This window comes from Maniola jurtina, chromosome 26 (assembly GCF_905333055.1).
Source record: "Maniola jurtina chromosome 26, ilManJurt1.1, whole genome shotgun sequence".
Classification (NCBI taxonomy): domain Eukaryota; kingdom Metazoa; phylum Arthropoda; class Insecta; order Lepidoptera; family Nymphalidae; genus Maniola; species Maniola jurtina.
The window spans coordinates 3,161,111-3,184,466 of NC_060054.1; the positions used below are offsets into that span (position 1 = coordinate 3,161,111).

General features: G+C 37.6%; 5 protein-coding genes across 5 annotated transcripts; all 5 read left to right on the forward strand.

Moving 5' to 3' along the window:
* The first annotated feature begins 6,114 nt into the window (after window positions 1–6,114).
* Window positions 6,115–7,394, forward strand: LOC123878677. Its single transcript, XM_045925990.1, has 2 exons — window positions 6,115–6,314; window positions 6,551–7,394. Exons 1-2 carry the CDS (start codon window positions 6,158–6,160, stop codon window positions 6,982–6,984), a joined length of 591 nt encoding a protein of 196 aa, XP_045781946.1. The 5' UTR covers window positions 6,115–6,157; the 3' UTR covers window positions 6,985–7,394.
* A 2,373-nt stretch (window positions 7,395–9,767) lies between these two features.
* On the forward strand, window positions 9,768–12,138 carry LOC123878426 (nucleolar and coiled-body phosphoprotein 1-like). The gene is made up of 3 exons (XM_045925603.1): window positions 9,768–9,848; window positions 10,596–11,792; window positions 12,130–12,138. Exons 1-3 carry the CDS (start codon window positions 9,768–9,770, stop codon window positions 12,136–12,138), a joined length of 1,287 nt encoding a protein of 428 aa, XP_045781559.1.
* Window positions 12,139–13,269: 1,131 nt separating this feature from the next.
* On the forward strand, window positions 13,270–14,684 carry LOC123878679 (putative nuclease HARBI1). The gene is made up of 4 exons (XM_045925991.1): window positions 13,270–13,447; window positions 13,606–13,738; window positions 14,250–14,385; window positions 14,490–14,684. The coding sequence occupies exons 1-4, from the start codon at window positions 13,299–13,301 to the stop codon at window positions 14,648–14,650; spliced, it is 579 nt and encodes a 192-aa protein (XP_045781947.1). The 5' UTR covers window positions 13,270–13,298; the 3' UTR covers window positions 14,651–14,684.
* A 528-nt stretch (window positions 14,685–15,212) lies between these two features.
* On the forward strand, window positions 15,213–23,314 carry LOC123878608 (E3 SUMO-protein ligase ZBED1-like). Its single transcript, XM_045925907.1, has 4 exons — window positions 15,213–15,224; window positions 20,358–20,996; window positions 21,335–21,537; window positions 21,665–23,314. The coding sequence occupies exons 2-4, from the start codon at window positions 20,803–20,805 to the stop codon at window positions 23,200–23,202; spliced, it is 1,935 nt and encodes a 644-aa protein (XP_045781863.1). The 5' UTR covers window positions 15,213–15,224; window positions 20,358–20,802; the 3' UTR covers window positions 23,203–23,314.
* On the forward strand, window positions 18,355–20,200 carry LOC123878620. Its single transcript, XM_045925922.1, has 2 exons — window positions 18,355–18,585; window positions 18,760–20,200. The coding sequence occupies exons 1-2, from the start codon at window positions 18,556–18,558 to the stop codon at window positions 20,101–20,103; spliced, it is 1,374 nt and encodes a 457-aa protein (XP_045781878.1). The 5' UTR covers window positions 18,355–18,555; the 3' UTR covers window positions 20,104–20,200.
* Window positions 23,315–23,356: the final 42 nt, after the last annotated feature.

Below are 23,356 nucleotides of genomic sequence, written 5' to 3' on the forward strand. Positions count from 1 at the left end.
TGATGTATTCCTCTGACTTGACGTTGATGGTGTGCGTTGACGTGTTTGCTGTGACTGGTGTCTGGACCTGTTTCTATGGGAAGAGTCTCTGCGACTTGGTGATCTTGACACGCGTCCTATGAAATGTAATGATGCGTCTTCCAATGCTTTTGCTTGTTGTTTAGTAGACTCACAGCGCTTGGCTATGTTTATTGCCTCCTCTAGGGTGTTCGGTTTTTCAATTAGAATCCTTTCTTTATAGTAAGTGTTGTTGCAGTTCCAGCTAAATATGTCTCTGAGCAAGCTTTCACGTATGTCACCAAATTCACAAGTGTGACTTAAATTTTTTAGATCCGTGACATAGGTGTCTATAGATTCATTTGGTAGTTGTTTCCTGCTAAATAATTTATGTCTTTCTATCGTGACGTTTATTTTCGGAGTGAAATACTGTGTAAATTTGTTACAGAGATCGCCAAAACTAACTTTTTCGATATCTAGGTCAAATGAGTAAAAAATTTCCAGACAATCTGATCCGATGAATTGCAAGAGAATGGCTGTTTTACGTGCATCTTCGGCTTCATCTAAATTATTTGCCTTTAAATAGACTTTCAGTCGTGTGAGCCATTTTTTCCATAGCAATGGGACGTTGTTACCTTCAACGATGAACGGCGGCAGGGTCATGCCTACTGGCAATGGCGTCATGGCGTGGCTGGTTGACGACTCGCTGTGACCTGGTGGTCTTCTAGGCTTTGTGTTCACAAAATCTTCGTCCTGCATTGTTTTTCTTTATTGTGATCCCTGTTCTGGCACCATATTTCATTGGTGTGTTACAAATAAAAGATGGATGCTCTTGGATTTGATTTTATTTCCATTCACACGACACAGACAGACATTGTATCCAGACAGCGATAGGTGACAAGTATGTGACAAGTGACAGATGACGTTAGGATATTACACAGACTAATACAATACCGTAACACTGCGGACGTCTGGAGGGATTGCTCCGTTAGGGTTTGGGGCTTAGGCGAGGGCGCGGGAGCCTTGGCCGGGGCTGGCTGGGCGGGCTTGGCTGGAGGAGCCTGGGTGGGCTTGGGCGCAGGGGGATTAGCCCTGGGAAGTGGTTTATCCCACGCGTTTGTGGCCGGAGCCGGTGCGGGGACAAATTTCTGGGACGGTTGGGGGGCTGCGGCGGGTTTGCGGCCGGCCGGTTTGACCCTTCGCTTTGGCTCTTTGGGAGCTTTAGGGCATCCACGATAGTTCGCGGTATGCCCTTGGGCCCTACAAAGAACACAGCTTGGGGGCTCCTCGGTCGGTTGCGTCCTGGGGCAGTCGGAGGTGCCGTGGTCCCCTAGGCACTTTACGCACCTAGGGTGGGCGAAGCAGTTCCTTGCGGAATGACCATATAACTGGCAGCGGTGGCATTGGCCCAGTCTGCCTCGATTATGGGGGGACTCTATTTTGAGCCCAGTCAGGCGACACACCGATGTTAGATTGTGGACTTTTTTACCCTCGGGGGTGAGGTCGAGAGTAACGAGCACCATCTCGTAGGGGACTTTGGTTCTGGGATGGTACATCCTGTGAACCTCTTGGACTGGCAGCTCCTGGGAAAGGAGGTCTGCCTTGATGAGCTCTGTGTTGAGCTCTTTGGGAAGGCCGCGGATGACTACGCGCAGCACGCGTTCGTCGGGAAGGGCGTAGGTATGAAAGCCTACGTTCTCCTGCCGGAGGGTCTTTGTCAAAAGGCGATGGTCGCCTGACGTTGGGCATTGGACTTTTATGCCTATAGCGGTCGAGCGGGCACTCGTGAAGGAGATGCCCTGCTGGTCTATTAAAGGCAGTATGCGCTGCCAGCTGAGCTTCTCTCTAATGAAGAGAGAAGGGACTTTCTCCCTTGGCGGGTCCTCCATGGGAGAGTCTTCCGACTCTTCCTCGGGGGTCGCCTGAGAGGTGGAGGGCTGGGACTCAGCGTCTGTGGCTGCGATGCCTACCTTTTTGGGTGGGTTCGCGTGGGATTTTGAGGCCTTAAGCTTTCGCTTCTGGGCCTTGGATTGTACGGTGGTGAATTCCTCCGTTTCTGATGAGGCTGGTGAGGTCTCGGAGTGAGGCTCCTTGGTAACAATCGGGAGAGGTTTAGGGGCTGAAGGCCCGGCTGGGGTCTTGGAGAGAGGCTCCTTAGCGTAGTTAGGAGTCGGCGGTTCTTCTTCCTCCATAGCCATAGCCGGAGGAGGAGAAGCTGGGGGTTGACTGAAGCGCAAAGGCTTCCGCGTCGGGTCTACCTTAAATTTATTAAGGTAGTTGGGGTTGACTTTGATTAAGTCGGCAACTAAGGCAGTCATGTCCAGGTCTTTTAAAATTGTTTGGGGCATTTCCAGGCCCTGATGGGGCCCGGGAGTGGGTTGGTCGGGGTTAATGGGGCCCATGGTGGGCCCGGTAGCTAAAATTAGGTCCCCCCTGCCAAGGCAGGGAGGTGAGTACCTAATGTGAGGCCCTAGTTGGGTCCCCGTCCTTGGGTGACAGGGGTGTGGACCTAAATTGCGCTTAGACTAGTGTACTCACGGAACCTGGACCCTAGAACTACACTTCACTAAACACAACGCAGGAACAAATCCGATGGCAATCCAAAACACTTGCAGGGCACTGAGGCGAACACACGCGAGGGAGTTCGAAACTGAGTGATATGCGTAAGCGCATTGAAAGACGTCCGCACGGAGCGGAGGCCAAGCACGGAATCCTATCGCCACAGCCCACACCACAGATTTATACACGATGGACGCCGCAGCACACTTCACGTCGCGCAGAAAGTGATACGCAAAGTACTTCACGTCGCAGGGAGAAAGGGACGCGCATATACAGTAAAACAGAACAACAATATAGATGGCCCAGATATATTGCAGTATTTTCGATTGCGAGGCGATCGTTCGGCCACACGCCGGCTACACATAAAAACATTTTGACATACCAAAAAATATGTGGCTATAATGCCGGGCCATCCTTAAAATATTGCATAGTGTGGCTGGTATTGCTAGCAATGTTGCCGGCCACAGTATTGCAGCCACAAATTGTCGTAAAATATATCCCGTTTAGACGCCCCTTTATGTCTGTTGACAACCAGTACATAACCTATCTACTGAAATATTTAGCGAATTCGTCTCTTATTTCTGTTGCGTGATGAGAGGTGATGAGCCGCTCGGCGTGGAATATGTCGCGAATTTCGAATAGCACAGGTGCTCTCCACTTCTCCTCTCCAAGAGCCGGGCTCTATTAATAAATTATTGTTGTCATAAGTATCTATTTATTGGTTTCTTGAAATAATTATTAAATATAAATTTATTGGTTTCTTGAAAATTCTAAATTTTGTTACCAAAATGCCGAAAGTATTTTCAACTACTACTCGTGCTCCAGACAAAATCTGATTAAACTTTCGTTTTGGGGATCCCAAGTTGTGATTTCCCGAATAGGGTTTCATAATGTTTTCCGAAAGGGCAAAAGCGCCGTCTCCCAAAAAAATGTACGGCACGTCGATGTTTGAACCAGGCAGCGGATGTGGTTGTGGTAAAGGAGATCATTCTAGCTCCATACATTTTTGGGCCTTTTCTGAAAGTGCCGGCCAACGAAAAAAAATGATACGGATCGTTAGAACTAGCCATTTGGAGTAATAGTTAATATGGCAGAAAAGTTGTAGGATTGCTCTGAACCAAGTTATACAAGGTCGAAGATTCATCATTTTCATACATTTTATTGATTTCTGAAAGTGCCGGCCAACGAAAAAAAATGGTACGGATCGTTAGAACTTGCCATTTGGAGTAATAGTTAATATGGCAGAAAAGTTGTAGGATTGCTCTGAACCAAGTTATACAAGGTCGAAGATTCGTCATTTTCATACATTTTATTGATTTCTAAAAGTACTGGGAAACATAAAATAATGTTAGATATTGCTAGAACTAATGATTTGAAGCAATTGCCATTATGACCCGAAGGCTGTGGGACCATTATATGTCATGTTATACAAGTTATACAAAAAATGAATATACTTTGTATAATTAATTGCAACCGATTTTATGACTTTGTTACTGTTCTGATTGTTTTATACGAATTTGAATACACGTACAATTATTTTGACTCCCACGAAGTGCTGGATCAGCTGCAATGTGGACAAAATTCGCTTATACATACCTGGATTGTATGCGGCCTTGCAATACTAGGTGATCTCATCCAGCCATCTCACAAACTTCTGCCAATGGGATATCTCCGGCGAATGCTCCATTTGGTTATAAGTACTGTTCACCATAGTATCTACGGGCTTGCTTCAGTCGATAGCTGCCCAAAGCAACCTACGTCGATTCTTCTGTGAATCTAGGAAAGTCATTGAACGGAGGATGTCAGCTTCCATAGCCTGGAAATGAGCTCTTCTTCTATTATAATTATTGTGTGTGATAACAAGTTCTGTTAAACTGTTTTGCGCATTGACCAGTTCATGGATTTTGTCAAGGAAATCACGTCTGTAGTACACGTTATTGTCTATCAGAACATGATAGCTGTTTAGCGATGTTACCGCGATCCTGAAATAATCGATCATGTTACTTAATGCCCGGTCACTCTGATCAATCCTGAGCAAACGAAAATCTCTTTTAAAGCAATTGTTCATCACTTCCACCATCCAGCGGCAAATGGTAACAAGCTTAGATTTATTGGTTTGGTCAGTAATTAGCTGGGTTTCATTTAAATGTTTTGTTTCTAGCATTTGTGTCACATAACCGCATGCCTCAAGAAAGAAAGGCTATCTATAAAGGGCATATACAGACAGATACAGGCATGCACATATATCTTCAGAAAAGCACTAATTATTTTTTTCAGTGAAAATCATACCCTAACCACAAGTTCCGAAACCACTAAAAGCCTTTATATTTGTTGCGATGGAACAATAATCTACACGCTGCAGCAACTTCCAATGCCCAGATTTTAAATGATACCTTAAATGATATAGAAGATTTTTACTGGATTTTTATCTTAGTCCATGGTTTTAGAGATACCATAAACAATCGTGAGGTAATCTTTCTTTCTTAAGGTGTGCGGTTATGTGGCACAAATGTCAGTAACAAAACATCAGCAAAAACCCAGCTACCTACTGACCAAGCCAATAAATCTAGACTTTTTACCATTTGCTGCTGGATAATGAAAGTGATGAACGACCGCTTTGGAAGAGATTTTTGTTTACTCAGGATTATTCAGGATTTGTAACCGGACATTAAGTAACATGATCGATTATTTCAGGATTTTGTCAGCATTGCTGAACAGCTATCATGTTCTGATAGACAACAACGTGCATGCATGTGATTTTCTTGACATAATCCATGAACGGTCACTGAGCAAAACAGTTCAGCAGAACTTGTTATCACAAACAATATGTAATTATAATAGAAGGAGAGCTCATTTCCAGGCTATGGAAGCCAACATCCTCCGTTTAATGACTTTCCTAGATTCACAGAAGAATTGACGCAGGTTGCTTTGGGCAGCTATCGACTGAAGCAAGCCCGTAGTTACTATGGTGAACAGTACGTATAACCAAATGGTGCATTCATCATAGAGCTCGCCGGAGATATTCCAATTCCCAGTGGCAGAAGTTTGGGAGATGGCTGGATGAGATCACCTAGTATTACAAGGCCGCATACAATCCAGGTATGTATAAACGAATTTTGTCCACATTGCAGCTGATCCAGCACTTCGTGGGAGTCAAAATAATTGTACGTGTATTCAAATTCGTATAAAACAATCAGAACAGTAACAAAATCATAAAATCGGTTGCAATTAATTATACAAAGTATATTCATTTTTTGTATAACTTGTATAACACGACATATAATGGTCCCACAGCCTTCGGGTCATAATGGCAATTGCTTCAAATCATTAGTTCTAGCAATATCTAACATTATTTTATGTTTCCCAGCACTTTTAGAAATCAATAAAATGTATGAAAATGACGAATCTTCGACCTTGTATAACTTGGTTCAGAGCAATCCTACAACTTTTCTGCCATATTAATTATTACTCCAAATGGCTAGTTCTAACGATCCGTATCATTTTTTTTCGTTGGCCGGCACTTTCAGAAAAGGCCCAAAAATAATGATCTCCTTTAAATTATTTGTCTACATTTTTGACCATAAAACTGTGTTACATAAAAATGAAAGAAAAAGGAAACACTTTTAGGCTCTTCTGGATAAGGGCACATGTTGGAGTTGAGGGCAACGAACGAGCTGACGCCCTCGCTAAGGAGGCAGCTAGGACAAAGAAAACTGCCCCCAACTACGACAAGTGTCCTTTATCGTTTATAAAACACTAGCCGATGCCCGCGACTTCGCCCGCGTGGATTTAGGTATTTTTAAATCCCGTGGGAACTCTTTGATTTTCCGGGATAAAAAATAGCCTATGTGCTAATTCAGGATATTATCTATCTCATTTCCAAATTTTAGCCAAATCCGTCCAGTAGTTTTTGCGTGAAGGAGTAACAAACACATACACACACACACACACACACACACACACAAACTTTCGCCCTTATAATATTAGTGTGATACCATTAGAAAAAATACTTTAGAAATTTGGAACAAAAGATACCAAAACGGTGAAACTGCGGCCTTGACGAAGCTGTTCTTCCCGGACGTCTATAGCGCCTTTGGGGTAGTGAGAAGGACCAGGTTGACACCGATTCACGTCCAAGTGCTGACGGGCCATGGAGGGTTTGGGCATTACTTAAAAAGATTCAAATGCAAGGATGACTCAGTCTGCGACTGTGACCCAGCAAACGAAGGATCGGTGTTACACCTGCTTCTGGACTGCCCCAAGTACTGCAAAGACCGCTATGAGCTCGAGCGGAAAACGGATATGAAAGTACAGAAAGAAACGCTGGATGTACTGATAACAAACAGGAATTGCCAGACAGCATTCCTTGAATTCTCTACAAAAGTCGCAAAGGCAGCAATAAACAGAAATAAAACAAAATTGTTATAATTTTAATATATTAGGATAAAAAATATAGACTCATAGTTAGATGCTTATTATAAAAATAGACATTGTTAACTTGAGTAATTTTTTTTTTGATGTAATGTAATAAAGTTGTAACAAGTTAAAATAAATATAAAAAGGTCTCTGACATAATATATCAGGGGAACCCTGTTGTAATAAAAAAAAAAAAAACTCAACCTTGGTACCCTCTCTTTCAATCTCTTTTAATTTCAGATATATGTTAATTCTAGAACCGCATAAAAACATCAAGATTTCCTTTTTTAGCAAACGCAACATACAGTCACAACTTACCTTGGTTGCTGGGATATTATACGGCGGTCATTACTACGAAGAGACGCCCCACCAGCCTCAATCGACATAATGCTATCATCCCTGGCAGAAAGCTCCATCAAACAGTACGATGTTTGCTTGAAGATATTGGAAGCACCAGTCCCAGAGGTATTACAATTCTTGACATCACTTTACAGTAGTGGAGCTCAATATGGAACTCTCAATAGCTGTAGAGCCGCATTATCTCTAATATTAGGTTCAAATATATCTAAAGATGAGAGAATTGTAAGATTTTTTAAGGGTGTCTTTAGACTAAGACCGCCTCTTCCCAAATATAACATTACATGGGACACCTCACGTGTTCTGGATTATTTGACTAGGTATTAACCTTATGAAGACCTATCCTTAGAAAGATTAACAATGAAATGTGTTACTTTGCTAGCTTTAGTGACAACACACAGATTACAAACTTTATCAAAAATTAAAGTAAAAATCATAGAAATTGTATCTTCACAAATAATAATTAAAATCCCTGATTTAATTAAAACCTCTAAACCAGGCTCTAATCAACCTGCTCTTATATTGCCTTTCTTTCCAGAGAGACCTGCTATATGTCCAGCACAAGCTCTTACAGCTTATATAAGTAAAACCTCTACATTACGTAGTCAAGAGGATTTATTTATTAGTTATAAAAAACCTTTCAAAGTAGTTTCAACCCAAACATTAAGTCGCTGGATAAAAACCGTACTAAAAGAGAGCGGTATTGATGTATCCATATTCTCTGCCCACAGCACCAGACATGCTGCAACTTCTAAAGCTTATAGAGCAGGCATCAACATAGATATTATTCGCAAAACTGCGGGCTGGAGCCAAAACTCCAGCACGTTTTGGAAATATTATAATAGAGATTTGATTTGTAATCAGGAAAATTCCTCTATAGCCAAAGCAATCATAGGAAAATAGAACAATTACATTAAAATTGTTGGGAAATTGAATGATTAATGGATACTTAATTATATAGATAAGTGATTTATGAATAATAAAACAATCTTTAGGTTACTTTATTGAACCTGTATATATAGTATATATACAGGAGATTCAAAAATCATTGGTTATGTATATATTATATACATAACCAATGATTTTTGAATTCAAAAATCATTGGTTATGTATATATTATATACATAACCAATGATTTTTGAATCTCCTTTGTTAATAAAGATTATTAAAACAGAATGCAAGTAATGTAACTTGGTAACATTAATAATTAAGGTTGTATTGTTTTCATAATAATTACATATATATGCAGTTCATACAGAAAACAACTTTATTAATTTTCATTATTACCCATTTTTTCTTGGTGCAGGAAGGTTAATGGTATTACCACCTGCTAGTATTTTCGGGACTTACTCTAAAAGTCTACAAGATATATAAAAACAAATATTTCAGCTAATCCGAGGACAAGCTCCCTCCCACCCACAAGCAGTACCCAAACAATGTTCCGAAAATACATTAAATAACTCTGAAATAAATGAGAGGAGACATTCCGGGAACAAGCAGATTGGGTAATGATACCACAGACTACAGTGTATAATGATACCAACCCGAAAAAAAAATATATATATAACCTATCTATTCTCTAAAACAGTGTTGTTTGGCAGTAGCTAACGAGCGTACTACAAGATATGTAAAACAAATATTTCAGCTAATCCTTCGGACAAGACACTTCGTATAATTATGATTGAGTTTCACTTACAGGTAAGCTCATTTAATCATCAATTTGTAATTAGAAACTTTATTAGGTGGCTACGATCGTTTTAACAACTAGTCGGGACCAGTGTTTTGCGACTCGCCACTATAATCCGTCCGTTTTATAGAGGTAATAATTTTTTAGCAATCTCAACGAATGTAGAGATGTTTTAATTTCGAAGGATTTTTATTAATTACAAATCGGCTGAATTCCGCTCGGTTTTTCAGAAAAATATATTATAATAAAAAATTGATACCTAGTAGGGGAGGGGTGGCATGAAAGGGACACGTATTGAAAGGGACAATTCAAATAACCGGTAAAATAAAAACAATTTCGAAACAACACTATTTTTGTCGTATGGCAACCTCGACGCGAGTTCGTTTGCGGCTAACTTCATACTCCTGTTATTTCAAACATGGAGGATTCGTGCTAGTGTTGATAATGTAATTGAATAGTATTTATTCTTTTATAATTGTGAAACGTTTTATCAAGTGCTGCGAGATAATTATTTATGTGTGAATCACTATTTAAGATAGGCTGGATATCCATTAATACGAGAATATAAGGTTAGTAAACTTTAATTTAAAATTGTAGATTTTGTGATTGTTTTCATTTTTTTGTATGATATTTATGAAAGGGACACAACAAACGGTTATGAATGGGACGTCCCCTTCATAACTGTCCCTTTCAAGACTGCTATTTTACACTAGGTTCCTAATGAATTTTTTACTTCTTTTTCAGATTAAAAATGCCACCTAAGAAGAGAAAGCGTGTCGATGCTCACAAAATTGAAGAGGCAGTGAATGAAGTATTACAAAAAGGCATTCCTGTGAGATCGGCTGCGAAGATATTTAATATAAGCAAATCACATTTGCAAAGATTGGTTGCAAAAGCTAAAGCTTCTGAATGTACTTCATTTGTTTATGAACCAAACATCGGCAATAAAAAAGTTTTCACGGTAGATCAAGAATGTTCTCTGGCAGATTACTTAAAGACCTCCGCAAAAATGTGCCATGGCTTGACAACCAAACAAGTGAGAGAACTAGCTTATCAATACGCTGTTCATTTAAATATTAGTGTATCATCTTCTTGGGAAGAAAATAATATAGCTAGTCTAGATTGGCTTAAGGGCTTTTTAAAAAGGCATGATTCGCTAAGTGTAAGAAAACCTGAGAATACTTCACTAGCAAGAACTACGAGCTTTAATAGACACAATGTTCAAAACTTTTTCGGTAACTTAGAGAAATGTTACCTAAAGCATAATTTCCCTCCAAATATGATATGGAACTTAGATGAAACTGCGTGCACGACGGTCACTAATGCACCCAAGATAGTTGCCCAAGCAGGCGTTAAGAGAGTTGGTCAAATCAGCTCAACAGAACGTGGCTCGCTTGTAACTATGTTGGGTTTCGCAAATGCTGCTGGTGGAAGTATTCCTCCTGCTTTCATATTTCCGCGTGTTCATTTCAAGGACCATATGCTTGAAAATGGTCCTACGGGTGCTTTAGGCCTCGCAAATGTGTCTGGCTGGATAACCGAAGATTGTTTTTTAAAAGCTTTAAAACATTTTGTTCAGTTCGTCAAGCCTAGTGCTGAATCACCGGCTTTAATAGTCCTCGACAACCATAAAACTCATATAACTATTAACGTAGTGCTGTATGCCCGAGCAAATAACATAATAATACTAACCTTTCCACCTCACTGTAGTCACCGCCTGCAACCCCTCGATGTGACTGTATTTGGACCCTTCAAAGCTCGGTATAGAGCCAGCATGAATGACTGGATGACTTCGAACCCTGGAAAAACTATCACTATTTATAATGTGGCTCAATTTGCTAAAGATGCTTTCTATGCTGCTTTTAATATGAATAATATAACTTCTGGTTTCAAGAACACCGGGATATGGCCAATTAATAAAAATATTTTCACAGATGAAGATTTTTTACCTGCTTTCGTAACAGACCGACCACAGTCTCTTAAGACCCCCACTGGTTCAGCTGAAAACTCTGACGAATCTTCCTCAAATGAAGAAGAACTGCCCCATAGATCTTACCTTCTTGATCCTGAACTTGATTCAAATGCACGAACCGTTTCACCTTCCATTTTAATTCAGCCACAAGCCGGGCCCTCTGATTTGAACGAACCACAACCTGGAACTTCTAAAACAAAAGAGACACAACCTGGATCTTCTACTTTGAATGAGCCACAACCTGGACCCTCTTCTTTAAATGAGTCACAAGCTGGATATTCTGATACTGAAGTTTCACATGTAAAAATTTTAAATTCTGCTTACCCTTTAATAACTCCGGAAGCCGTTCGACCATTTCCTAAAGCTTTACCTCGAAAACCTACTGGGAAGCAACGTAAAGGTAAAACCACGATCATAACTGAAACCCCTGAAAAAGATAGATTGCTGTTAGAAAATATGATGGATATCTTAAAAAAGAAAACACCCAAGACTGAGAAACGAAACTTAAAGCATGTGAAACAAATTTTCAAAAGTAATTTAACAGATCAGGAATCAAACAAAACCAAAAGTAACGAGAAGGCTAATAAGAAGAAAACCTATATTAAGAAAAATGCTAAAGCTAGTCAGAAGAAGAAGAAGGTTGCACGAAAAATATCAAGCACTAGTAGCAGCAGCGATACATTGTCAAATATAGGTAAAGATTCTGACTCAATAGATGATATTTCTGAAAATGAAGAAGTCACTCCAAAATTAAGAAATCGCAGCATTACAAAGGATAAAACAGAAGATGATGACCAATGTAATGTTTGTAAGAAAAAATATACAGAAAGCACTGAAGATTGGTTTCAATGTAAAATTTGCATGAAATGGGCACACGAAACCTGTGGCGTTAAAGGCGTTTTCAATTTTTTTTGCTCACTGTGTCACTAAAAACCACAATGATTAGTATCTATCTAAGTTTACTTTTATGAGACTTTAAATAAAACTTCATGGAGGCTGTTGATTATAATTCTATTAAAAAAAGCAACAATTAATTTTCAAGTGCAAATGTCTAAAAAGAGATATATAAAACTGTTGATTTGTTCTTAATTTTATAGTATATTTAATTTCTTGTTAATCATAAGGAGACTGTTTATTATAGGTGTCTTAAGAAAAGCTATTAATATTTTTTAAGTTCAGTATATCTGAGAAAAACATTATAACATTGTTGATTTCTGTTTTTAAGTTATATAAAAGTGCTTCATTATATTAATTTTCAAGATGAAAACGATAAGATTTAATAATGATAATAATTCCTGTCACTTTTTTATTTGATTTTTAGTGTACTTAAGTTGTTTTGTATATAAATTGCCTCAAAATTAGGTACTGTCCCATTCATAAATTACTGTGTCCCTTTCAATACAGTCCATTTATGAAAGGGACAAAATACACATTTTTAAAAGATGCGAAAATAAACAAATAAGAATTGATTAATGACAATTATTGTATTTCATTTCAATAGTTTAATATTAAACGCTTCTTATGCGACTCCAACCTGTTCCAAATATTTTCTCAATCACTTGCTAGGGCCTCAAAATCAAAAATGTCCCTTTCATGCCACCTCTCCCCTACCTAGGTACTTTTACCTATTAGTTGTAAAAAGGTAAGTAATATAAAGTAAGGTTTGTTCGTCGGAGTTAAATTATTGTTATTTTGTAAGCAAGTAGGTACTATATTTTGTGGTTATGTTAATTTTGTAGATAATAATTTTAAAAAAATATGGCTCGTGCCGTATTGATGAGGCATGCTGAAGAGCAGCGCCAACAAAAGGCGCTACGGGTCCACAGGCGCAGGCTGCGCGATATGTATAACCCAATGGAGCTGCCAGAAACAGAGTTCATTGCGAACTTTCGTTTGAGCAAGGCTGGCTACCAGCAGGTGTTAGAGGAACTCGGGCCTCACCTCCAAGCCGCTCGACGAAGGACACCTGTTCTAAAGGTAAGTTTGAACTAAAGGTAAGTCTCATGTAGGTACTAAAGTACCCATTTTCTATCTTTGTACCTATTCTACTCCCTTTACAACCTCTCGCACTGCCAAGGGTCACTGGTAGAGATCTCTTATAGAGTGCTTCCCTGTCCACTTTTACTTTCTTTGTCTCTTAATTGTTACAGCTTTCTGGTACAAAATAAAATAACAAATAAAAATAAAATTCTGATATTTATATTGAGGAAGAAAATATTGAGATTAATTTAACACAAAAATTGGATTTTATATTTATTGCAGATCCTAGCAGCTCTGCATTTTTATGCCACGGGTACATATCAGCGCCCAATGGGGACATCTATCTTCAATACGATGTCCCAACCATGTTTTAGCGGATGTCTACGTGAGGTAACCGATGCACTCAATGCTCGGGAAGTACTCACTAAGTACATAAAGTTTCCTGCATCCCAAAGGGAAAGGGAAATAATTATGCAAAAGTAAGTTAAAAACATGAAACTAATTAGCATATCTAGTTATTATAATTATTATTATACAAGTCTTTTTATATTTTTAATAATAATACCTTTATTTTCATGCCTTATGCTATTTTATTATACCTATACATAACATATTGTTACTTACTATATTTTTTCAGCTTTATGGAAAAGTTTGGGTTCCCGGGCATTATAGGTTGCATTGATGGAACTCACGTAGCCCTAGTACGGCCGATAGAACATGAAGAGTCATTCCTCAACAGGAAATTTTATCATTCCTTGAATGTAATGATAGTAAGTATCCTACTTGATATTATAAATGTGAAAGTGTGGATGTTTGGATTTGGATGTTTAGATGTTTGTTACTCCATCACGTAAAAACGGCTGAACGGATTAGGATGAAATTTGGAATGGAGATAGATTATACCCTGGATTAACACATAAGCTACTTTTCATCCCGGAAAATCAAAGAATTCCCACGGGATTTTTAATTTATATTCTACGCGGACGAAGTCGCAGGCATCGGCTAGTAATAAATAAAAGCATAGTAGATAGAAGTGCTAATGTCACTTTATCAATAGTTTATGTATATCTATACCAATATAAAAGAGGAAAAAAAATTATTATAATAAACTCTGAAACTGCTGAACTGATTTTAATAACTCTTTCACCATTAAAAAGCTATTAATCTGCTTATACAGCGAAGCCAGGTGGATCTGCTAATAAGACGTTTTAAATTGGTAAATAATATATATTGCACTACATACTTGTTATAATTAATAGTGATATATTATTTTTATTTCAGATTTGTGACGCCAATCTAAGCATTCTGCATGTAGATGCGTCATTTGGTGGCGCATCTCATGATTCCTTTGTATGGAATAACAGTATGGTCAAAACCATAATGGAAGGCTTGACGAATGAGCGGTGCTGGTTATTAGGCATGTATCTTATTACTGTTTTTGTGTTATATATCACTCTTTTTGTACTGAACGCTAAATTGTTGGCGTCGTATAACTAAAATATATAAATACATCCTTTCTAGGTGATTCTGGGTATGCACAGCGTCCATGGATGATGACACCCATCTTGGACGCTGCTGCTGGATCCCCAGAAGAACACTACACCAAACTTCATTGTCGAGTCAGAAACAGCGTGGAGCGCTGTATTGGTGTGTTGAAAGCACGTTGGCGGTGTTTATTTTAGCCACAGTTGGCGGTGTTTATTTTAGCCACAGTTGGCGGTGTTTATTTTAGCCACAGTTGGCGGTGTTTATTTTAGCCACAGTTGGCGGTGTTTGTTTTAGCCATAGTTGGCGGTGTTTATTTTAGCCACAGTTGGCGGTGTTTATTTTAGCCACAGTTGGCGGTGTTTATTTTAGCCACAGTTGGCGGTGTTTATTTTAGCCACAGTTGGCGGTGTTTATTTTAGCCACAGTTGGCGGTGTTTATTTTAGCCACAGTTGGCGGTGTTTATTTTAGCCACAGTTGGCGGTGTTTATTTTAGCCACAGTTGGCGGTGTTTAGCCACAGAGTGCTTCACTATGATCCAGTTGTTGCTGCGGAAGTAGTGAATGCCTGTGTGTGCTTGCACAACATTGCCAATGTGCGCAACGTGCCAATTCCTGAGGACGACAATGGAGAGGGTGGTGATAACCAGCAGCCCCAGCAAGCCCTTGAAACACCAGATGCTGCGAATGCAGATTCTACGAGGGCAATGCTCGTTACAAGATTATGGGATGCCAGGCCCTAGGTAGGTGGGTATATAGAACTAATCCTATGTAATTTTCATGGGCATGAAGGAAGGAGGCAATAATTTTTATTGCCAAAAATATCATAGGTATATATCTCACAAGACCGCTTTACTCACGTGCTTTGTCGACGTTAGCCCGACTAGTTTCGAACCCATCCGGAATCCTTTTTCAAGGAGTCGACTTGATATATTTATAATATGGAAATCATTCACGATAGTTGAAACGCTGAAAATATCCATTATATTATGGCACACTATGTAACTATAAAGTTGTCATTATAAATTAACATAGCTAGAAGCTTTTTTCAGGTATAGAGACGTCGATTATTTCAGGGATGAAGAGCAGAGTAACCAACAAAGTTCAACAAGTGGTGAAGCTGAAGTGGTAATGCTTTAATTCTCAGTGTCTCTACGTGATCAAATCAGAAACAAGGAGATCTGTTGAAGAAGCAGAATAGACAAATGGAAGATGAAACAAATTCTGCCATAGAAGACAGTAGAAATTAATAATTCTTAACTGTAAATGATGTCTACTATTTAAATTCATTATATGGTACATAATATACCGAAAGGAGATTGGCTAAGTTGAAACCAGCTATTTTAAAAACCATACAGATTCACAAATCATTTAATTTTTATAAATTTTTTCAAAGTATTTTTCTGAGTAAACACCATATTTTTAGAAGTTGGAAATCTATAGAACAACATAAACAAACTTGATAAGATATGTAGGTAGGTACTTCTTTTACATTAAAATAGTAATTAAATAAACTCTTAACTTAAAAACTTAACAATAAAAGGAACTTGGTTTTCATTACAAATATTCCTGTAATAATACCTAGTAATAATCACAATTATTATCATGAGATACGTATTTCTTTGACATTTAAGTATTTTTATAGTTATAAACTTTAATAGCGATGGTAGCCTAGTGGTTAGGATGTCCGCCTTCTAATCGGAGGTCGCGGGTTCGATCCCGGGCACGCTATTAAAATTTAATACACTGTGGTGGTGTGGTTGTAAAGATACTCTAACAAATTATTTTGTTACCCGTGCCCCGTGTCTTGTGTGATTGTGCTTGGATCTTCCACCCCCGGCGCTCGGCGGTGGTGGTGAGCCTGTAGGTATGGATTGAAACAGGAAACTCTAAATCATCAACTGATTTAGAGTTTAAACTATTATTTTAGCGCATCAATCAATCAAAGTAAAGAAGCGACCTAGCAAAGTGAGTAAGTAAGGTAGAAGGTAAGACATTTGCTATTTTTTTTTTTTGTGAACACCCATGAAAAATTTTCACGAGCCGCCTCTGGTAGGTAGTGATTGTAGTTACGCACACTCGGTATTGTTGTGAGGTATCATGCAATCCAACTGCCTGTCACTCCTTTGTGCGTACATTGAGTTACGAGTTTTTAGAGACCGAGTTCTTATCCTGTATCACTAGTAATAAGTATTAGTAATGTAATGTAATGTTATTGTTAGTAAATATTAAGCCTATAGGTTTTCGTGCGTGTGCGCTTATGTGAATTTTGTGGTATGTATGTATGTGTGCATGTGTGTATATGTGGAGTATGCGTATGTGTGTTTGTGTGTTTGCGTGTGATTGTGCATTGTGTGTTGTTTATGTTTGCAGTTTGTCATACTACTACTACTAATATCATACTATTCTAATCAGAAGATCCTCTATTTCGTTATAATTTAGAGCATTAAGATATTTTATTAATTGCGTTTTCAATTTATTACTTGTAAAATCTTTTAGCATTATCTTTTTGCTTATTGCATTGTATAGTTTCGGTCCTAGATAATTTATGAATTTTTGAGCGAAACGTGTTTTTTGTTGAGGGATATTATACACTCTATGTATTGTACGCCTAATTGCAGAAACTGGTTGAATTTTATGTTGTGCAATTATCGTGTGTTTTATAAATAATTTTCGAACTGTAAGTACCTCTAGCTCAGAATATAAAAGGTGGGTAGGGTGAGTATAGTTTTTAAAGGTCATTACTTTGAGTACGACGCGCTGCGCTCTTTCTATGGTTAATAAGGTGGTTTTGGAAGCACCACCCCATGCTTTTATCCCATAAATGATTATAGACTGACATAGGGCATAGTATATTATCATTTGCCTCTTGTCCATTCCCGATTTCATGTGAGAACTGTAAGGTTATTTTTAAAAATTGATTTGAGTTGTCAAAAATAATATAAAATTATTAATTTACCTAATGCAGGTTTGATAAAATCGATATTTGGCTCATTCGATGTCATACAATCTGTTGCTAGGAGGCCAACAAGATTGAACTTGCATAAATACGGGTGTTTCGAAGGTTTTAGTTTAGTCTCCTTCTGAGATTCGGAGCGATATCGCATATTTTCGGTATTTGGATTGTGAACTGAATAATTAGATGTTGTGATAGCAATCACGCTCTAATTAAATAGTTTATTTTGGCATTCGTTTGTTTAGATTAAAACTCTCGGATAACCTGTACACATTCAACTTGTGTTTTTTGTGTTGGTTTTGGGAGAACATTCCAATAATTCGATAAAAATATTAAAATAATACCTGCTTTTCTGAGTGACGCCAATAGTATGTATTATTGACATGTTACTTAATAAAATTATGTAGGATTAATGTTGATAGTATCATATTGTCTACATTTTCTGGCTTAGCTTGAATTGGTCTAAAACATATCCGAAATTTTTGAGCCAGTAATCCAAATGCATTCTCTACGACTCTTCTGCCTCGCGATAAACGATAATTAAATATCTTTTTAGACATATCCAAATTTCTTCCTGGATAGGGTCGCATCAAATAGGGTTTTAATGGGAATGCCTCATCTGCGAGAATTACATAGTGAGTTTGTGTATCTGTGCCTGGTAATGGTGCATCTGTTGAAAAAGATAAAGAACCTTGTTCCAATGCCTTGCCTAAATTACTATTTGCAAATATGCCACCATCACTGTTCTTACCATACGAACCCACACTGACAGCAATAAAATTGTAACGAGCATCTACGAGTGCTAACAAGACGATTGAAAAGGTTTTTTTGTAGTTAAAGAACATGGAGTCGCTATTGGCAGGGGCCTGTATAGTAACATGTTTTCCATCTAATGCTCCCAAACAATTGGGAAAATTCCAGTTAGTATAAAAGTCATTAGCAATGGATAGCCACATCTCTGTTGTTGGTCTTGGTATACTTTTTGCAATTCACGAAGTCGAGTGAGCTTTACTCGTGGTTGAACGTGTATATGTACATTGCTGTAGTGTGCGTGTCTGACGGAGCGGTCAGTTGCGACCGAGCCGTCGCCACGGTCACTTGTGCTTGTTGTTTCCACGACGCTTATTACCACGAAGTACTGTCAGCATGTCAAAACGCAAAGTTGTTCATAGCGAGGTAAGGCATTTTTTATTTTGAATCGTTTTTTGATGAATTTTGAAATAGTTAATTTATATTTTGATCTGTCAGAAATAATAGACAGTAGAAGCCATTTTTCAAGAAAAGGTTTTTTGGCATGCAATAATTTTATAAGTGTTTTGGATATTTAATCGTATGTTTTATTATTTGTAGGGACGAGCAATTATCGCTAAAGTCTTTCACTTTCTTCAAGAAGAATATAATTTTATGAAAGTGAATAACAGTGACAAATGTGATTTAAGTCCTTTGGCTAATGTACTTAAACGTACTGCGGAAGCAACTGGCGTCTCTGAGCGCACTGTAACTAGAATATTGAAAGAAGAAAAGGAGTTGCCGTCACCTTCCTCCAAGTTCACTTCACCCATGAAAAAACGACGTAAGAGAGACAGCAAATTCATGTTGGACAATATGCATAGAGAAGTAATTCGAACTACTATACAAAATTTTCACATTTCACACAAACAAGTACCAACTTTAGCAAAACTTCAGTCAGTTTTGAGAGAAAAAATTGGTTTTGACGGATGTTTGAGCACTTTACGCTCTTTGCTCATAGAAATGGGCTACAAATGGAAAAAAATTGATAACAACCGCAAATCATTACAAGAAAGGCACGAAATACAATTATGGCGTTTTAATTTTTTGAAAAAAATTAATCAATATCGTTCAGAAGGCCGTCATATCGTATATACCGATGAAACGTATGTGCTTACTTCTCATGTACGACAAAACACCTGGTGTCTAAAAAGCAAAGATCCAACAAAAAAAGACACGTCTTTTTCAAAGAAGTTGAGTACGGGCAGCCGTTTCATTATAGTATATGCAGGCAACAGTAGTGGTTTTATTAAAGATGCTTCTTTAGTATACAAAGCGGCATCCACAACTGGAGATTATCACTCCAACATGAATTTTGACAATTATGTCAAGTGGCTTAATGAAAAGCTTCTGCCAAATATTCCAGAAAAGTCAGTTATTGTGATGGATAACGCATCTTATCACAACACCCGAAGCAGTAAAATACCTACATCAAATTCTTGTAAGAGTGACATGAAAAAGTGGCTGATGGAAAACAATATTCCGTTTGATGAACGGTCGCGCAATATAGAACTGTATGATTTAATTAAAAAAAATAAAGAGCGTTTTGTAACGTATAAAATTGACGAGATAATAAAAAGCAAGGGTTGCGAAATATTGCGATTGCCTCCCTATCATCCCGAGTTAAACGCGATAGAAAATATCTGGGGTATTTTAAAAAATCGCATTGCCTCTAAAAACATAGCACAAAACATGACTGAAGTACAAAATTTAATTTTTGAGGGCTTGAACAGCATTGACAGCAACACTTGGCTCAATACCTGCAATCATGTAGAAAAAATTGAAAAAGAATACATGAAGTACTTTGATTCTGACTTTGAATTTGTTATTAATGTAGGTGAATCAAGTGACAGCGGTACTGATGAGTTTGAAAGTAATAGTGATAGTTTAAACGAAGACGATTGATTATCGAATTAAATTAACCTAGACAGTAATTTTGTGATTTTATTATTTTTATTATTTGCAACAAAAAATATTGTACAATAAATTATAGGATTTTTTTTTTCATTTTTTTTATGCTAACCGTACCCGCTTTCTATCTCACGCACACTGTTACAAATATACAGATACGTGCTTACCACAAGTAAATCCCGCTCGACTTCGTGAATTGCAAGAACTGTAACATTTCTTCCATTAAAGTCTCCACCATAGTTTTGCAGGTAGGGATATTCCGATACTAATAAATACTAGTAGGTACTCGATACTTTTGATTCGATACCAAGTATTTATTGTATCGAATCAATTTTGCGATACATAATCGGTATCGAAACAAAAATACTTGGTATCGAATCGAATCAGCAAACGCATCATACAGAACTAAGAGAGCAAAAACGAGGCAAAAACAGTCAGCTAATCAGGTTACCGAGTTACCGGTATTCCGTATTCGTCGCGTGGCGGCGTGAGTGACGCGTTGTCTCGCGCTGGGCTAGCCGAATTCGTCCGACTTCAGCCGAGCCCGCCCGAGCCGAAAGCGAGAGAAGAAAACACCCGCACCCGCTCGCAAATCATCTCGCCATTCCGCCATTGTGAAAGTGTTAAGTGATTGTTTACAAGTAATTTTATTAATTGTAATCATCAAATTCATCGGTTTATTCCAATGTTATCATGGCACCACCAAAATCTATAATATGGACACATTTTACCAAAACAAACGAAACAATTGCAAAATGTAAACAGTGTTTTAAGTCTGTGAAGTATTGTGGGAATACGTCGAATTTATTCAAGCATTCTAAAACTCATGGAATTTCTGTGGACAAAGGCAAATTACAGAAAAAAGAAAATAATAAGTCCAACGAAAGGTAGGATTCTAAACTTTTCTTTTTTTTTGCGATTGCTTTCCTAAGATGTTAAATAAAAAATCCTACCTACTCCTACCTATTTTATTTGTATAAAAAATAGTTTTGCAGCAGTGGTACTGTGATTGTCTTGTCTATATATTAATAATATATGAATAATAATTGATGACCGGTGATGAGATATTTCCTTTGTATAAATACGATTTAAACAATTTAAGGTTATGTGTTTGTTTTTGTTAGTGTAATAGTGTTGTTAAATGGCGGTAGTGTTGGAGTTGGTATTATCGATACTTTGAAGATTATCGATCTATCAAGTGTTAATTTTTGTTATTATGTTTCAGTTCAAAAAATACAATAGTGTTGGCCAACTCAAGGCATTTAATGGAAGATGATCAACCCCAAGCATCAACATCGAAAATTTCAGAAGATCGTGATGATTGCTCTAGTGTAACCACATTAACAAGTATGGACTCGGAGACTGCAAGGGAGCTATGTCTGAGCAATTCAATAAAGAATGCGTTTGAACGAATTTCATCTAATAAAGGTAAATAAATAGATATTTAATTAAATATTAGCAAAATAATATTAATACATATAGAATTAGTGTTAAAGAAAAATATATAAATATTTAATTTAATATTACATGTATTAAAATTGAGTTTTATTTTTAGCTGGTGGTACGAAGTATAACAGAATTGTTCAAGCATTGATATTTTTTATCTGTCAAGATATGCGTCCATTTAATATAGTTGAAGGTGAAGGCTTTTTACGACTTGTAAAAGAACTGGAGCCTACTTTTAAAGTTCCTGGCGCAAAGTATTTAAAGAAAATGACTACCGAAAAGTACGAAGCTTGTATAACTATTTGTAAGTCCAAATTATCCAAGATAGACAATTTCTGTTTAACGCTGGACATATGGACAGAGACAATGAATGAAGTAGGATTCATGGGCGTCACCATACATTTTGTAGAAAATGGTCAAATGTGTATGTATTATCTTGCAACTCGTGCATTAAGAGAGCGACATACAGCTGAATACATATCGGAAAACCTGCTGGATATTTTGAAAAAATGGAATATTCCACTTACCAAAATTCGTGCTGCTGTATCAGATAATGCCAGTTCAATGTTGGCTGCCATACGAATGTCTTTAGGCGAAAAAAAACATTTACCGTGTTTTGCCCATACTATTAACCTTGTAGTTGAAGAGGCACTAAAGTTGCCCAGTGTTAAATCAGCTGTTATAAAAGTACGAGAAATTGTTAATTGGATAAAAAATAGTGTTGTGCAGTCGGATAAGCTACGAAAAATCCAAATGCGTAATAATGTTTCGGCAGGATCAGTTTTAAAACTTATTGCAGATGTAAGAACTAAGTGGAACTCAACTTTTTTTATGTTAGAGCGATTTCTAAAGTTAAGAATAGTAATATCAGAAATTGTAATTGAGAGTGTAGTGGCTCCAAATTTGCCAAGTGCAGTGGAAATGGAAACCTTGAATGAGCTTACAACTGTATTAAAGCCTTTTGAATATGTAACAAGAGAATCATCGGGCCAAAAGTATGTAACAATCTCCAAAATTATACCAATGCTTAATTGCTTAACTACAGAACTGAATAGTATCACTCCAAACTCCGCTATCGTTAAAGAATGTAAGGATGTTTTATTGAGAGAGCTGAAAAGGAGGTATGGGATGATTGAATTAAACGATCATGCAGCCATTGCAACAATTCTAGACCCAAGGTTTAAAAATCTGCATTTCCAAGACCCCTCTGCATGCGGAAGAGCTATTCAAAAACTTAGAACCATGGTTGTCGGACAACTAAGTAGCCCAAGTGAGTCAGAAGATGATGTCTCATCTACTGCACCACCTGAATACGATTTTTGGAAACATCATAAAGAGTTAGCACATGGGCACAAGAAGAAAAAAAAATCTCATCAGGGAGATGAAGTTTCTCTTTATTTATCAAATCCAGTAGTTTCTCTTAAAAGCAACCCATTTGCAGAATGGGATGACATGAAGTTGGTGTTTCCTTGTCTGTACAAGTATGCACAGCAATATTTAATTGTTGTTGCAACATCAGTTCCTAGCGAGTGCCTTTTTTCCAAAGCCGGTGCAACAATGACACAAACAAGAAACAGATTGTCTTCTAAATACCTTGAACAGTTACTGTTTTTGGGCAATCTTAATGCTGAAGAGTTTTTTGTTTAAATTATAATAAGCCTAATAAACATTTATAATAAATAAATCGTTTTTTTCGTCTCAATTTTCTTTAAATTATTATCCTTCAACGTTCATTGATAGCACCCTCAAAATAATAAAATAAAAGTTCCAAAAAGTATCGATATCAGTAAGTATCGATACT

What these genes read in the sequence shown, in the direction of transcription:
- LOC123878677 (XM_045925990.1), top strand. Translation starts at nt 6,158, where the DNA reads ATGAAAGAAAAAGGAAACACTTTTAGGCTCTTCTGGATAAGGGCACAT. An exon ending in TTTATCGTTTATAAAACACT is followed by an intron (nt 6,315 to 6,550) that starts AGCCGATGCCCG and finishes ATTAGTGTGATA; the next exon opens with CCATTAGAAAAAATACTTTA.
- LOC123878426 (XM_045925603.1), top strand. Translation starts at nt 9,768, where the DNA reads ATGCCACCTAAGAAGAGAAAGCGTGTCGATGCTCACAAAATTGAAGAG. An exon ending in TATTACAAAAAGGCATTCCT is followed by an intron (nt 9,849 to 10,595) that starts GTGAGATCGGCT and finishes CATTTTGTTCAG; the next exon opens with TTCGTCAAGCCTAGTGCTGA.
- LOC123878679 (XM_045925991.1), top strand. Translation starts at nt 13,299, where the DNA reads ATGGGGACATCTATCTTCAATACGATGTCCCAACCATGTTTTAGCGGA. An exon ending in AGGGAAATAATTATGCAAAA is followed by an intron (nt 13,448 to 13,605) that starts GTAAGTTAAAAA and finishes ATATTTTTTCAG; the next exon opens with CTTTATGGAAAAGTTTGGGT. An exon ending in TGAGCGGTGCTGGTTATTAG is followed by an intron (nt 14,386 to 14,489) that starts GCATGTATCTTA and finishes CATCCTTTCTAG; the next exon opens with GTGATTCTGGGTATGCACAG.
- LOC123878620 (XM_045925922.1), top strand. Translation starts at nt 18,556, where the DNA reads ATGTCAAAACGCAAAGTTGTTCATAGCGAG. An exon ending in GCAAAGTTGTTCATAGCGAG is followed by an intron (nt 18,586 to 18,759) that starts GTAAGGCATTTT and finishes TATTATTTGTAG; the next exon opens with GGACGAGCAATTATCGCTAA.
- LOC123878608 (XM_045925907.1), top strand. Translation starts at nt 20,803, where the DNA reads ATGGCACCACCAAAATCTATAATATGGACACATTTTACCAAAACAAAC. An exon ending in AATAATAAGTCCAACGAAAG is followed by an intron (nt 20,997 to 21,334) that starts GTAGGATTCTAA and finishes ATTATGTTTCAG; the next exon opens with TTCAAAAAATACAATAGTGT. An exon ending in ACGAATTTCATCTAATAAAG is followed by an intron (nt 21,538 to 21,664) that starts GTAAATAAATAG and finishes TTTTATTTTTAG; the next exon opens with CTGGTGGTACGAAGTATAAC.